Source organism: Lithobates pipiens, unplaced genomic scaffold (genome assembly GCF_037356315.1).
Source record: "Lithobates pipiens isolate NorthernLeopardFrog02 unplaced genomic scaffold, aLitPip1_a1.2 Scaffold_28, whole genome shotgun sequence".
In the NCBI taxonomy this organism is placed as follows: Eukaryota; Metazoa; Chordata; class Amphibia; order Anura; family Ranidae; genus Lithobates; species Lithobates pipiens.
The window spans coordinates 148,735,071-148,750,866 of NW_027507789.1; the positions used below are offsets into that span (position 1 = coordinate 148,735,071).

Consider the following 15,796-nt stretch of genomic DNA (forward strand, 5'->3'; position numbering starts at 1 on the left):
CCCACCATTTAAAGCTGCCAAAAGAAACTCCTGCTAATTGGCTGACACAACTTATTTACTCATCACCTGAATTCATCGTAATCCATCATCCTAGTGCCAAAAGCAACAGTGCAACATATTGACAGAAGAAACGACAAATTGAACTCAGACTTAGAACAGAAATCAGTGAATCAAAAACTACCAATTAGCCGGGCTAGTTACCACCTAGCAAAACTATATTTATTAGCAGCCCTGTTTAGGACCAGGGTGCTACACACATATAAATGCAGTCCTGTATAATCAGCCCTTTTTACCCTTTAGGGTGGACTTAGTGACGGCTTTTTTTTTGGCACAGTGTAGCTTTGTCTAGGTATAAATAACAGTCACGATAATTCTTACCTCTTTAGTCCATGCAGATCTGTGAGCTCCCCGAGTTTTGTTTTAACAGATTCTACATCATCATAATCCCTTCAGGAGAATAATAGAAACATTATTACGACAGTAGTATGCTGACAACAACAATATGGTTATAACAGTTCTTTGTTAGTTATGTATAATTAACTGCAATCACACATTTTCTCTTTAAAACATTAAAAAGCTTAGAATGCCCCCAAGCCACCATAATGTCAATTTAATATTACCAAAGGATTTGTCTCAATTCTGGATTAGAGACAGACTTCTAATCTCACCCTATTCTCTTTGAGAGGATGTTCACCCCAATCTCCTGCATGGTTTAACCACTTGCTTACTGGGCACTTAAACCCGCTTCCTGCCCAGACCAATTTTCAGCTTTCAGCGCTGTCACTCTTTGAATGACAATTGCGCGGTCATGCAACACTGTACCCAATATTTGTTATTTTTTGTTAAAAAACATTAAAAAGACTGAAAATTTTGAAAAACAAAAAACGTTTTATGTTTTGTTATAACATTTTGTAAACAGGTCCTTTTTCTCTTTCATCGATGTATGCTGATGAGGCTGCACTGATGGACACTAATAGGCTGCACTAATGGACATTAATAGGTACACTGATGGGCACCGATAAGCTGCACTGATGGGCACTGATAAGGCAGCACTGATGGACACTGATAGGTAGCACTAGTGGGCACAGATGAGGCGGCACTGGTGGGCACTGAGAGGTGGCACTGATGGGTGGCACTGATATGCATTGATAGGTGGCACTGAAAGGTGGCAATGATAGGTGGCACCGATGGGTGGCAGTGATGAGCACTGATGGGCACTGGTAGGTGAGAAAGATAGGCAGCACTGCTAGCTGGCACTGATGAGGCACTGATTGGCACCACGGACGGGCATTGTTAGGTGGCACTGGTGGGCATTAATAGGTGGCACTGATTGGTGGCACTGATATCCACTGGTGAGCACTGGCAGGTAGCACTGGTATACGGCATTGGTGGGCACAGGCGAGGTGGCTGTGCCTCTTCCTCTTCAGGATCAATGTCCCTTTCACAGAAGCCAGTGATCTGCTTTTCTTTCTCCTCACGCTGTCAGCTGAAGACATCTGGATTTCAAGAAATACCCTTTTACCTTTTGCTATCCTTTTCCCTCATCTGCTTTTATTGCATTGGACTTCATCTAAAGGGATCCAGCCTATTTGAATATAATAGTTTGCATATTGTTTTCTTGATGTTGTGCAAGTTTTAATGGCCTAAAGGTTGAGGAGACAGAAGGGAGGAACCTGATGCAGAAGATATAGTGCCAGCTCTCTACCCTCCTGTTAACCTGATCACATAGGTGTATGTGATTGGCTAAATATCTGTGTTCATTACAGTTATAGGAACTCCGTATCACTATATTGCCTTTTTCATAAGTATAGATAGTGCCTTTTTATTATCTTACAGTGTTGAGATATACTTATTTTTGTGTTCTCTCATACAGTAAAGTAAACATATTTGAACTGTTTCTTTAATACTGTGTGAGTCTCTACATATTAATACAATTGGTAATATGACTGAACCCAGGGTGTCAGAGGTAAGGGAGGATTTGCAGATTCAAAACAATCAGTGGGGTACAGAGTCTATTAGCAGCCCTCATGTGGGTTCCGCTACACTACAGGGATCAGTGCTAAAAATATGCACTGCTATACCAGTGAAAACAGCACTAGCAATAGTGACTACATAAATATGCTCAAAATGAACAAAAATAAATATCCATCATAATTGTGCCTAAAGTATCATCATATGTGCAAATGATAAAAAAAATATATATATTGTCCATCAGAATTAATTAAATTAATAAAGTATCCCACATACTGAACATGCAACACAATATGTCCCCTTCTTGGGCTAAACTCACAACCCAGGCAACCAGACTGTTTAGGCAAATACATGAACTAATGGTATAGAGGGATTCCAAAAACCAACAGATGCACACCGGATTGCAGAGGGATTTTCATATAAGTGTTCCACCGATAAGAAAAAAAAAAGACTAAGGGTCCTTTCACACGGGGCGGATCAGTTCTGATCCGCCCCGTGGATGTCCGTTTGCTCAGCGGGGATCACTCCGCCGATCCCCGCTGAGCAGGGAGATGACAGGTCTGTCTCCGCACACTGTGCAGGGACGGACCTGTCACAGCGCCGCTCTCCCCTATGGGAGATCGGATGACGACGGACCGCAGTGCCCGTCGTCATCCGATCCGATCCGCAGACGGATGGAAAAATAGCTTTTTCCTCCGTCACACTTTTTCGGATCGGAGCGGGTCGGATGTCAGCGGACATGTCACCGCTGACATCCGACGCTCCATAGAGCTCTATGGAGCACCCGTTCAGGTCCGCCTGAAAAACTGACAGGCGGGCCTGAACGGGACGTTAGTGTGAAAGGGGCCTAAATATGGTGAATATTGCGAGAATTCTTTAATAGAACTCCACATAAAGTGCTACTTGTCTGTGATGACGCCCTGGAGAAGGGGTGAAATGCGTCGACATCATTTCCCGTCTACAGTCTAGCCACTGACGCCATTTCCTGCCTCTGTGGAATGCACGCTAGCTGAGCGGCGATCGCGGAAGTTTGCTCTGAATGTTCGATTTTCCATTGCATCCTGTAAGTAGCGCTTTATGCGCAGTTCTTTTAAATAATATTTCCCCATATCTAGTCTTTTTTATATTAAAATCCCTCTGCAATCCGGTGTGCATCTGTTGGTTTTTAGAATCCCTCTATACCATCAGTTCATGTATTTGCCTAATCAGCTCTGGTTGCCTGGGTGGTGAGTTTAGCCCAAGAAGGGGACATATTGTGTTGCACGTTCAGTATTTTTGACACTTTATTAATTTAATTAATTCTGATGGACACTAATATATATATATATATTATTATTTTATATTATTTTTATATATTTTTATTATTTTTTATATTATTATAATTTTTCTCATTTGCACATATGATGATACTTTAGGCACAATTATGATGGATATTTATTTTAGTTAATTTTGAGCATATTTATTAAGTCGCTATTGCTAGCGCTGTTTTCACTGGCATAGCAATTTTTGAAGTCTTGCCACTTTTATACAGCAGCTGAAAAATTATTTCGATTTCATTTTATTTCACTTTTTTTGTGGATAATTTGCTTCTTATTTTGGTTTGTCACTCTCAGCACCAGTTTTCTGTTTTACATAAAAATATAAACTGTTAGGCCGCGTACACACGCGGGGACTGTTCGCTCAACTTTGTTCGTCAAACAGTTTCAGCGGACAGTCCGCTCAAAATTAGCATGGACGGACTTGGCCACACACGACGAACGAACAGTCCGCTGAAACTTGCGCGATGACGTGAACGGCACGTACGACGGGACGAAAAATACGACGTCCAATACACTGCAATACAACCTTCGGCGTGTAAATCCTTTCTGAGCATGCGCGGAACTTAGTTTGACGAACAAGCCTACACACGAGGGGACTGTCCGCTGAAACAAAGTTTCAGCGGACAGTTTTTCGGAAATTCCGAAAAACTTTGTTCAGCAGACTGTTCGCTGAAACTGTCCGCTGAAGCCCACACACGAGCGGACTGTCCGCCGAAACACTGTTCGGCGGACAAAGTTGAGCGAACAGTCCCCGCGTGTGTACGCGGCCTTACTGTACTAATGACACTGGCAGGGAAGGAGTTAAAGAGGAAGTAAACCCTGATGGGTTTACTTCCTCTTTTTTTCCCTGCAAAGGTAAAGCATAATGGACTACTATGCATCGCATAGTAGCTCATTATGTGTCACTTACCTGACACAGGAGCCAGCGAAGTCGCCGCTGTCCCCTGTAGTCCGCCGCATCCATGTTGCTGGTGGCGTCTCGCAGCTCCAACGAATCACAGCGGCGCAGCCGCGATGACGTCACTCCCGCGCATGCGCGCGGGAGTCGCGTCTCGCAGCTCCGCCGCTGCCATACAGCGAAGCCGCGATGACGTCACTCCCGCGCATGCGCACGGGAGTCGACAAATTAGGCAAATCCATTCTTGGATTTGCCGCATTTAGTGCGCCTGCGCGCCGCTGTCTACAGGGCATGCGCCGTAGACAGCGGTGCCCATTTTCGGGCAAATATCTCCTAAACCATATAGGTTTAGGAGATATTACTTGGACCTACAGGTAAGCCTTAATCTAGGCTTACCTATAGGTCCAAGTTGTTTGGAAGGGTTTACTTCCTCTTTAACATTAAGGGCAATTAAAGGGTTAAAGTGATTGTAAAGCTTTGTTTTTCTTTTTAAATAACGTGCAGTTTATTTTGCACACCACTCCCGGCGGTGCTATCAGCTCCTCCCTGCATCGTATAACCTCCTAGGAGAAGCGCACTCCCAGCGGGTTACCTTGTGGGCACGCTCCCGAGTCCAGAATTTGCATCCATAGACGCAGAATGTAGGACTCGGCCCCGCCCCCTGGCGCCGCGTCATTGGATTTGATTGACAGCAGCGGAAACCAATGGCTCCATTGCTATCAATCTATCCAATCAAGAGCCAAGCACCCCAGGCAGAGAGGTCCATCACATCTCCACCAAGGGAATGAAGGGGGTCAGGTGAGTAAAACAGGGGGGCCAGTCACTGTCAGAAGTTTTTTCACCTATGAGGGTTTACAACCCCTTTAAGTGTGTCCCTAAGGAGTGTTTGCTAACTGTGTGGGGGTTGCTCTGACTGGGGGAAGGTTATATTCTCCCTGTCAGAACGACGATCTGCCTTGTTTACATAGGCAGACCACCATTCTGCCTCTCTTAGGAAGGACTGCGGGGTGCCGGCGGACATCGGGTCTGCTGGACCTGCTAATTGGCTCCCCCTCAGTCCAATCAGCGAGCAATCCAGCCTCCCCCTGATGGCTATTGCACAAAATGGTGTACAGATATGTGATTTTGCGTAATATAGCCAACCTGCTGCAGTACATGTACGTTAGGCGGTCGGCAAATATTTAAACGCTTTAAAACCTTTAAAATACCCTAAAGTGATAGTAAACTCTACTTTTCTACTCAGCACCATTTAAAATCTTAATATAAGACTTACATGTAGATTCCTGTAAATACTTTTGGAAATGCACCGTGTAAGATATTTTGCCCAGTTATCAGTGCAATTACATCATTTGCGCATGCGCAGCATTGACAGCACGCTGACTGACACTGACTGTGCCAAGAATAGGTGTAGTGATGTGCAGTGGTGACGTAGTCCTTACACCCCAGCATTGTAGCTCATTCCCACGAGAGCTCAGACTGTTCCTGTCAATAGATTTGGCTACATCCCACAGTGCATGCGTGAGATTGCCACGATGATGTAGCACAAGGACAGAAGGAGGGCTGGGAATGGCATCAGTATTTTTCCTTAAAGATGGCACCGGCTTCAGCAGCATCATGAGAAATCAAAACATCAACTACAATAAAAGTAAGGACACTAATGCCACTGTAACAACATATGTGGCCGGTTTGTAATGTGGATTGCAGTGCAGTACAGGATTGGGCACACTGAGTTTACTACTGCTTTAATACACAAAACAAGTAAAAAAAAAACTAAAAATGCACTGTCTACTTGTACATTATTATTATTACACAGAATTTATATTGCGCCAACAGTTCATGTAGCACTTTACAACGCAAGGACAGAAAGTACGATTACAATACAACTTAATACAAGAGGAATCAGAGGGCCCTGTTCGTTAGAGCTTACAATCTAAAAGGGAGGGTCAAGTGAAACAAAAAGGTAATAATTGTGGGGGATGGGCTGATGGAGAATGTGGAAATACAGTTGTTAGGTGGGGGCAGGATAGGCCTCCCTGAAGAGGAGGGTTTTCAGCAATCTTCTAAAAGTGAAGAGAGTAGGAGATAGTCATACGAAATGGGGTAGGGAATTCCAGAGGATGGGAGAGGCTCCAGAGAAGTCCTGAAGGAGAGTATGCGAAGAGGTGACAAGGCAGCTAAAGAGCAGGAGGTCTTGGGAGGAGTGAAGAGAAGGATTTCGTTGAGATTTTAAGAGCAGGTTAGTGTTGGGTGAGTGGATGCCAGTGGAGAAATTGGCAGAGAGGGGTAGCAGACACTGAGCAGTTTGTAAGGTAGATGAGTCTGGCAGAAGCATTCATGATGGACTAAAGAGGGGAAAGCCTATATAAAGATAGTCCAATGAGAAGGGATTTGCAGTAGTGGAGGCGAGAGATGACAAGGGAGTGGACTAGGAGCTTTGTGGTGTCATCGGCTAGGGAGGGAGAATAGTTTGTATATAATGCATGTATGTGCTTTTGCTTACCACATATCCATAGTAAATTTTGCATTTTCATTGTCTTCTACTTCCCTAAAACACATTTTGATAGGGAAACATATTTAGTTGAATTATTCTACATACACATAAATTTCCCAATATTCTTCCTGCCAGGACAGACCAAATGATTTAAAAAAATGAAATAAAAAACATAAGATAGAAAGAAGTAAAAAAAAGCAAAGAAAAAGAGAAAAAGATTGAATTTTGTGCAAATATGCCGGTATAATTACATATTAATAATAATAGCATGTCTCTTGTCACTCGTAAGGATTGAAGAGGACAGGTTTTCACATTTTTAAAATACAGTAATTGGTTTCAGCCATTCTTGCGAGTCTATTGCCGCGTACACACAATCAGATTTTCTGATGAGAAATGTTGGATGTGAGCTTTTTGCCGGTAAATCCAACCGCGTGTATGCTCCATTGGACAATGTCAGACTGTTGGCTGGCATGTCTTCAAATTTTACACCAACAAATGTGTGTTGTCGGATTTTCCGATAAAGTGTACACAAGTCCGTCAGACAAAAGTCCAAAATATAAACATGCATGCTCGGAAGCAGAAAACCATAGGACTTTTGTACAAAGTACAAACAGGCATGCTCAGAACCAATGCAAAAGATCAGCCAACAATACAGAAGTTGACCAAAGGTGGCGGTAAATAGCAGAAAAACCACATGATTTGGTGAAAGTTGGCTGAAAAAGTCCTGCTGCGTGTATGCAATACAAGTTCTTGGCCCTTTGTACAAAAAAAGGGAACGTTTGTACAAAGTCCAATCGTGTGTGTATGAGGCTTAATGATAACAAAGTTTAGCAGGGATTTTTTTAAGCAGAAGATCAAATTTAAAACATTGCTAGGACTGGATCTGCAAAATTTTCATATTGAGAATCTATAAAGATCGAAAATAAATCCTGCAAGAGGGGTTGTCGATTTTTCATAGTCGTCAGAGGTGTGAGCCTTCAAATCAGAACTTATAGAAGATATGTATGCACTTTTTTTTTGTTCCGCCCATCTGACTCCGCCTCCTACTTTCAGCAAATTGCAGAAAAAAAAACATTTATGGGGGGGATTTTTTTATCAGCAACACACCCAGTGCGTCTACCTTTCTGGCCTAGACCATAATGTCCTTCTCCCCGCTTGAAGCCTCCTAGGGTGCCCATATCATGGATCCGAGAAGGCTTTGGGGCTGTGTACAATCCCATTGCATTTGCGCAGTGCATCATTATCAGGAGGTGAGCTGCTAGAAACCGGAAGAGACAGCCAGCCTCCTGTGTATAATTGCACTGCACATGTACATTGAATCATCATCAGGATGCCAGCCCAGGACCCAAACGTGCGGCAGCTTTTGGCAGATGACAGCAGGACGTTGCTGGATTTGCTGGGTGGGTATGGTATTTCATCTCACCCCAGCAAACCAAGTAAGTTAGGGTTAACATTCAAATTAAACCTGGGGAGGGTAAAGTTCCTCTTTAAAGAGATATTGTCACCTTACCATGTAGGGCAAAGTGACAGGGTTGGCAAACTTTCCCATAGTCCCCCTAAAGTGACTGTAAGGGTTTATTTTTTTATTTTTTTTAAATAACAAACATGTCATACTTACCTCCACTGTGCAGCTCGTTCTGCACAGAGTGGCCCCAAACCTCTTCTTCTGGGGTCCCCCGGTGGCTCTCATGGTTTCTCCCCACATAGTATAACCCCCTAGGAGAAGCGCTCTCCTGAGGGGGTTACCTTGCAGGTGGGCTCCAGAGTCCAGCATTTGCAGCCATAGACACAAATGCCGGGCTCGGCCCTGCCCCCGGGGTTATCGCATCATAGGATTTTCTTTTTTACAGCAGCAGGAGCCAATGGCTGCTCTGGTATCAATCTATCCAATCAAGAGCTGGGACCTCGTGCAGAGAGGGAGAGCTCGTCACCACCAACAGAATTACCGGGCTCAGGTAGGTAAAATGGGGGGGGGGGGGGGGCTAGGGTGCCGGTGACTGCCAAGTGTTTTTTTTTTCACCTCAATGCATAGGATGCATTGAGGTGAAAAAAAAAAACACGAAGGTTTACAACCCCATTAAGCCTCTTGCACATTGTAGGTTGAAAAAGCTCAGTACAGCATTTTTTTATTTTTACTGAGCTAAAATACAGTCTATTGTTCACAACGTGCCTGTGCAAACAGGAGTGTAAACAAGCGCAGGGCATTCCTCAGTAAAAAAAAAAAAGAAAAGAAAAATCTGCGTTCCCGGTCAGTATTTTGTGCCAGGCGCACATATGCGCACAAACAGGCGCATATGAGCATAAATATAAATGCATTTTTCCCAGGAAGGTATGGTGCATGTGAAAGCGTGAACATGCATATACGTGCAAATACGCACAAATCAGAGCAAAACAAACACCTGAAATGATGTCCAAAAAAGCTCAAACATCAGTAACGTTTTCAGGAGGCCTTATATTCACCTTACTAGCGCTCCCTCACTCCTCCACCGCAAGCAAAAATACACGGCATTTCCATGCATTGGGGAACATGTGACCTGTGACAATGTTCAGGACTAGATTCCAATCGCTAGGCTTGAGTACTGTTGTATGAGCAAGTGAGGGATATTATCACCTCCCCTGGTCATCGACATTGATCACTGTGGAGGAGGAAGGAGCAGTGCAGGAGCACTGGTAAGGTAAGCTTAACTTGATCAGAAGAGGGGGCTTTGAAGAGACACTTGCATGGGCAGCTTTCATTGGCAAGCTGACAATGTTTCTTTAACGTACACTATATAACCAAAAGTATTGTGACGCCTGCCTTTACACACACATGAACTTTAATGACATCCCAGTCTTAGCCCGTAGGGTTCAATATTGAATTGGCCCACCCTTTGCAGCTATAACAGCTTCAACTCTTCTGGGAAGACTGTCCACAAGGTTTAGGAGGGTGTCTATGGGAATGTTTGACCATTCTTCCAGAAGCGCATTTGGGAGATCAGGCTCTGATGTGGACAAGAAGGCCTGACTTACAGTCTCCGCTCTAATTCATCCCAAAGGTGTTCTATCGGGTTGCAGGTCAGTCAAGTTCCTCTTCCCCCAAACTCGGGTCATCAATGTCTTTATGGACCTTTCTTTGTGCACTGGTCCAAATCATTTGGTGGAGGGAGGATTATGGTGTGGGGTTGTTTTTCCAGGGCTGGGCTTGTCCTCTTAGTTCCAGTGAAGGGAACACTTAAAGCGGTAGTAAACCCGCATTTTTTTTTTTTTTTTAAAACCTGCAAAGCAAAAGGCATAATGAGCTAGTATGCACCGCATACTAGCTCATTATGAAATACTTACCTTAGAACGAGGCCCCGACATCTCGCCCGATCCACGCCGAGGAAGCCGACATGCTCCCTCGGCGTCTCTTCCGGGTATCGCGGCTCCGGCGCTGTGAGTGGCCGGAGCTGCGATATCGTCACTCCCGCGCATGCGCGCGGGAGATTTAAATCCGGCCGGACGAGCGCTGCCGGATTTTCGCGGAGAGAACCCCCTTGTGCGCATGCGCCGCTGCAGTCAGCGGCGCATACCGAGGGGAATATCTCCTAAACCGTACAGGTTTAGGAGATATTTTTTTTACCTACAGGTAAGCCTTATTATAGGCTTTCCTGTAGGTAAAAGTTAAAAAAGTGGGTTTACTTCCACTTTAAGACGTCAGCATACCAAGTCATTTTGGACAATTTCATGTTCCTCAACTTTGTGGGAACAGTTTGGGGATGGCCCCTTCCTGTTCCAACATGCACAAATCAAGGTCCATAAAGAGTCTGTGAGCTAGGCCTTCTTGTCCACATCAGTGCCTGACCTCACAAATGCACTTCTGGAAGAATGGTCAAACATTCCCATAGACACCCTCCTGAACCTTGTGGACAGCCTTCCCAGAAGAGTTAAAGCTGTTATAGCTGCAAATGGTGGGCCAACTCAATATTGTATATAATAAAAATAGGAAAAGATTCCCAAAGTACTCTTCGAAAAGGAAAAACCGGTATATTTAACTAAATATCTTTATTGATTAACTATCAATACTATACTATATACCCAGTTTAACATATATAAACTAAAAATTAAGACAATTAAGTCTTAATTGAACAAGGTGGCCACCTCTCCCAGTCATACAACACTCTCAAACACCATAGACCAGGGATATGCAATTAGCGGACCTCTAGCTGATGCAAAACTACAAGTCCCATCAGGCCTCTGCCACTGGGTGTCATGTTTGTGGCTGTCAGAGTCTTTCTATGCCTCATGGGAATTGTAGTTCTGCAACAGCTGGAGGTCCGCTAATTGCACATCCCTGCCATAGACAGAGAGATCTCCCACACAACTAATTTCACTGATATTCATTGCTTGAACAAATTTATTTGAAAAAATTTCCTTAGAATGTACGCCATCACGCCCTCTGTGGTGGGAACAGCGGTGCGCCAAAAAAACCCCCTTCAACCACCTCCACCTGTTTCTGGAATTAACGTTTTGTACTCCCCACCAACAACTATTCTCCAAGTCCAAGTGACTGTGTTCATATGCTCTATGGAAGATTGATTGCCTGAGTGTGCGCAGACTTGAAGCTATAGCAATTCCTTTGTAGGACTTATAAAATCATGCAATTCAATCTGGAATGCCTGTCTGGATAACCGGGACGGACTCATATTTTGCCAGCTTGACTGAGCGATGCCTAAATAAAAATATCTTTACATGGCATGTTGTTTGAAGATCACACTGGAGGAATGTACCAAGACATCTGAAATGGTGAGCTGTATCTTACCCCTATGCATTGGAAGGAGAGCGCTATATTCAGTTTAATCTACATCCGTTTGTTTCCTTGATCTTTATGATTTTCACCAGTCAGTGACCAACAGATCTAATTACTGATCCAAATTCCTGTCATGAAAATGATCTATACAGTGATGTATCAGCTTGTGGCCTCTGCTTAGATACAACTGGCAACATTGTAGTTAAATGCACTTTAATTTGAAGCAGAGCATAGAGATTGACTTTGTACTTTCAACCATTCATATGCATTTCGTTCAACCGTTTGAACTTTCTTTATTTATATATATATATATATATATATATATATATATATATATACACACACACACACACACACACACACACACACACACACACACACACACACACACACACACACACTACCTAAACAGGAAATTTTTTAAAAGAAATTCGTTCAAGCAATGAATATCGGCGAAATTGGTTGTATGGGAGATCTCTCTGATTATGGTGTTTGAGAGTGTTGTATGACTCGGAGAGGTGGCCACCTTGTTCAATAAAGACTTAATTTTTATTTTATATGTGTCAAACTGGGTGTATTTGTATTTATATCTTTATATATATATATATATATATATTCAATAAAGATATTTAGTTAAATATACTGTTTTTTCCCTTTTGAAGAGTATTTTGGGAATCTTTTCCTATTTTTCTTATATGCAATTGTACTCAGAGGATTACCATCCTGAATGGTATCAAACTTATTACGTTTTGAAACCCTCGGGTGACTGTACTTACAGATTGTTTAAATAGTAGGTAAGGCGATCGCTCATGCCCTGGTCATCAAGACTACGGCAATCTGAACTATCTTGGATGAGCCATTGTGTGTCCCCATTACCCTTTTCCCTTTTGTTTTGTTCAACTTAATATTGTACCCTAAGGACTAAGACTGGGATGCCATTAAAGTTCATGTGCGTGTAAAGGCAGGTGTCACAATACTTTTGCTAATATAGGCTATATAATATTGTCAATTGCAATTGTAATTTACAGCCATGTGATTTTTCTTTTCATCTCTCTGCTCTGAAAATATGAAATGTTATATGTTAGTGAACTGGTACATTGGATTGTAAACCCAACTGTAGAAGGAAGAGGAGTATCATGGATCAAAACTCGTATATCGAAATATACTCCATCACTTTGAAATTTGCTTTCTTATATGAGGTTTGTCTTTAATGGAAGATTCTGCATGCTCTCTACATCTCAAGTTATGCCTTGCAGAGTGTTGCTGTAGACAAAATTCTTATTTTATTTCATAAATCCATCTAATACTAATACGTTTTTCTGAATAAAATGACTCCATACCACAGATATACCTACATTATGAAAGTTTCATCCCATACAGGATTTAAGGTCTGAAGTTTGACTTGCGTCCTATGTGTCTGATCCTCTGGAAGGGTGTTCCGGACCACAGCTTTCTGCTTTTGTTTCTTGTCAGGATTTGGACTGATATCCCTTGTGTGATTGTCTGGCCGACTCTCAATTCCCAGAAGACAGTAGGGATCACTAAAGCCTTCCAGAAAATGAACCAATATAACATTTAAAAGGAATCCATGATACAAAATTCACTATAATATAAGATCAGTCAAAGAGTAAACAAAAGACAATAAAGAAATTCCTTAACAATTCAAAGGATTACTAAAGTATATTTAAGCCTAACTGAATGACTTTTAGGTTCACACTTGTACGACAAACGCCCCGACATTGTGAGCTCATGTCGCGCGAAAATCAATCTTTCCCTATGGGAGCTGTCTTAACTAGTCTAAGCCCCTGTACACACAGTCGGACATTCTGCCAACCAAATCCGTCGGATCTTGTCCGAAACTGTTGCATACACACGGTCGGACTAAGTTGTCAAAAAATCCGATCATTCAGAACGTGATGACGTAATTTTGTTACGATGGGACTACGTTCAGGCTAGTAACCAATAGCTTTCATGTAGGAATTTGATCTGAGCATGCGTGGCACTTGGTCCGATCAAAATTCTCTACACATGATCGGAGTATGTCCGATCGAAACAGTTGGTCGGAAAATATTTCCAAGTTGGAAAATTGGGTCCGACGGAATCAGTCCGATGCATACCACACACAGTCGGATTATCCGACAACACGGTCCGATAGGACACATTCCGACGGATTCTCCGACCGTGTGTACAAGGGCTAACACAATTCAGTCCGACTTTGATCCTGCTTCAGCCCATTGATTATCAATTAAGTCGGATCGCCATCTTAACCGATAGGACTTTGGCATTGGACTTGTGCTCCGATGATCTTGAAGAGGAACCCCATGCCAAAATAAAAAAAACGGCATGGGGTCCCCCTCCAAGACTTTACCAGGCCCTTCAAGAGGAAGTAAACCCTGATGAGTTTACTTCCTCTTTCATTCCCTGCAAAGGCAAAGCATAATGGACTACTATGCATCACTTACCTGACACAGGAGCCAGCGAAGTCGCCGCTGTCCCTTGTAGTCCGCCGCATCCATCTTCTTGGTGGGGTCTCGCAGCTCCGCCGCTGTCATTCGGCGCACGGGAGCCGACACATCATCATGCGCACGGGAGCCGACACGCGCGGCAGCTCCGTTGTTGAGAATGCCGCGCTCAGTGCGCCTGCGCGCCGCTGTCTACGGCGCATGCGCCGTAGACAGCAGTGCCTGTTTTCGGGCAAATATCTCCTAAACCATACAGGTTTAGGAGATATTTCTTGGACCTACAGGTAAGCCTTAATCTAGGCTTACCTGTAGGTCAAAGTGGTTTGTAAGGGTTTACAACCACTTTCAGTCTGGCATGGATTTTAAAGGGAACTCCCATGACAAAAAAAAGCATGGGGTCCCCCCAAAATCCATACTAGACCCTTATCTGAGCACTCAGCCCAGCAGGTCAGGAAAGAGGGTGGGGACAAGCGAGCGCCCCGCCTCCTGAACCATACAAAGCCACATGCCCTTAACATGGGGGGCAAGGGGGGCCCCAAAGCACCATCATTAACAAGGGGGCCCCCAGATCCTGTCCACCACCCTATGTGAATGAGTATAAGGTACATTGTACCCCTACCCATTCACCTTAAAAAAAAAAAAAAAAGGTCAAAAATAAAACACAGTACACAGGTTTTTAAAGTAATTTATTAAGACAGCTTCGGCGTCTCTTCCAATTTCTTCTCCCCTCTCTGGCTGTTCTACCTCCTCTGCTGATGTCTTCCTCCTCTGCCGGTCCTTCTCTCTCGGGGTCTTCTCCGCTCTCTGCTGATGTCTTCTAGCCCTCTCTGGTTCTTCTCCCTCTGTCCACTGTCTTCTGCCTCTGCTGGGTTTTCTACACTGTCTTCTCCCTCTGTTCTTCTTCCGATGTTGACTCGTCACTCTCTCTTGCTCTGTTAGGTGCGCAAGGTGCCACTGCTTATATTGGCATGGGGCGGGGTCACCGGGTGATGTAATTTGGATGCCCCACCCCCTTATGACGTCACCACCCGGGGCATGATGGGCGATGATGTCATAAGGGGCGGGTCCTCCAATAACCTTACCCGGTGACCCCGCCCATGCCAATATAAGTAGCGGCACATCGTGCACCCAGCATTAGAGTGGGAGAAAGCGTTGAGTCAACATCGGAAGAAGAACAGAAGGAGAAGACAGTGGACAGAGAGAGGAGGGCAGTAGAGGACAGACGAACCGGCCGAGGCAGAAGACATCAGCGGAGGATGAGAAGAGCCGGACAGGAGAGAATAAATCAGAAGGGACGCTGGAACTCCCTTAATAAATTACTTTAAAAACCTGTGTACTGCGTTTTTATTTTTGAAACTTTTTTTTTGGTACCCGAAACTCATTCCCATGGGGTGGGAGGCTGGGATCTGGGGGCCCCCTTGTTAAAGGGGGCTTCCAGATTCTGATAAGCCCCATGCCCACAGACCCCAACAACCAATGGCCAAGGTTGTCTGGAAGAGGCCCTTTTCCCCATCAACATAGGGGCAGGGTGCTTTGGGGTGGGGCACACAAAGCCCCTTCTGCCCCAAAGCACCCACCCCCCATGTTGAGGGCATGCAGCCTGGTGTGGTGCAGGAGGGAGGGGCGCTCGCTCATGCCCACCCCCTTTCTTGACCTGCCAGTCTGCGTGCCCGGATAAGGGTCTGGTTTTGATTTTGGGGGGATTCCATACAGTTTTTTTGGGTGGGGGTTCCCCTTAAAATCCATATCAGACCGAAGAGCCTGGAATGCTCTTGGAGGGGGAACCCCAGCCATTTTTATTTTTATTTGGCGTGGAGTTCCCCTTAAAGATTCATACCAGACACAAAGTGCCTGGCATTGTTGGGATCAAAGTTGGATCCCCAATCATTG

General features: G+C 44.2%; 1 protein-coding gene across 2 annotated transcripts in view; it reads right to left on the reverse strand.

Moving 5' to 3' along the window:
• The window catches only part of UNC13D (unc-13 homolog D), a 297,875-nt gene that overhangs the window by 157,493 nt on the left and 124,586 nt on the right, over positions 1 to 15,796 (reverse strand). For both annotated transcript variants that reach the window (XM_077459688.1, XM_077459687.1), the window contains 3 exons: positions 12,800 to 12,992; positions 6,689 to 6,733; positions 379 to 447 (listed from right to left, as the gene is read on the reverse strand). In XM_077459688.1, the coding sequence (XP_077315814.1) occupies positions 379 to 447; positions 6,689 to 6,733; positions 12,800 to 12,992 (307 nt within the window). The remainder of the gene's footprint in view (positions 1 to 378; positions 448 to 6,688; positions 6,734 to 12,799; positions 12,993 to 15,796) is intronic.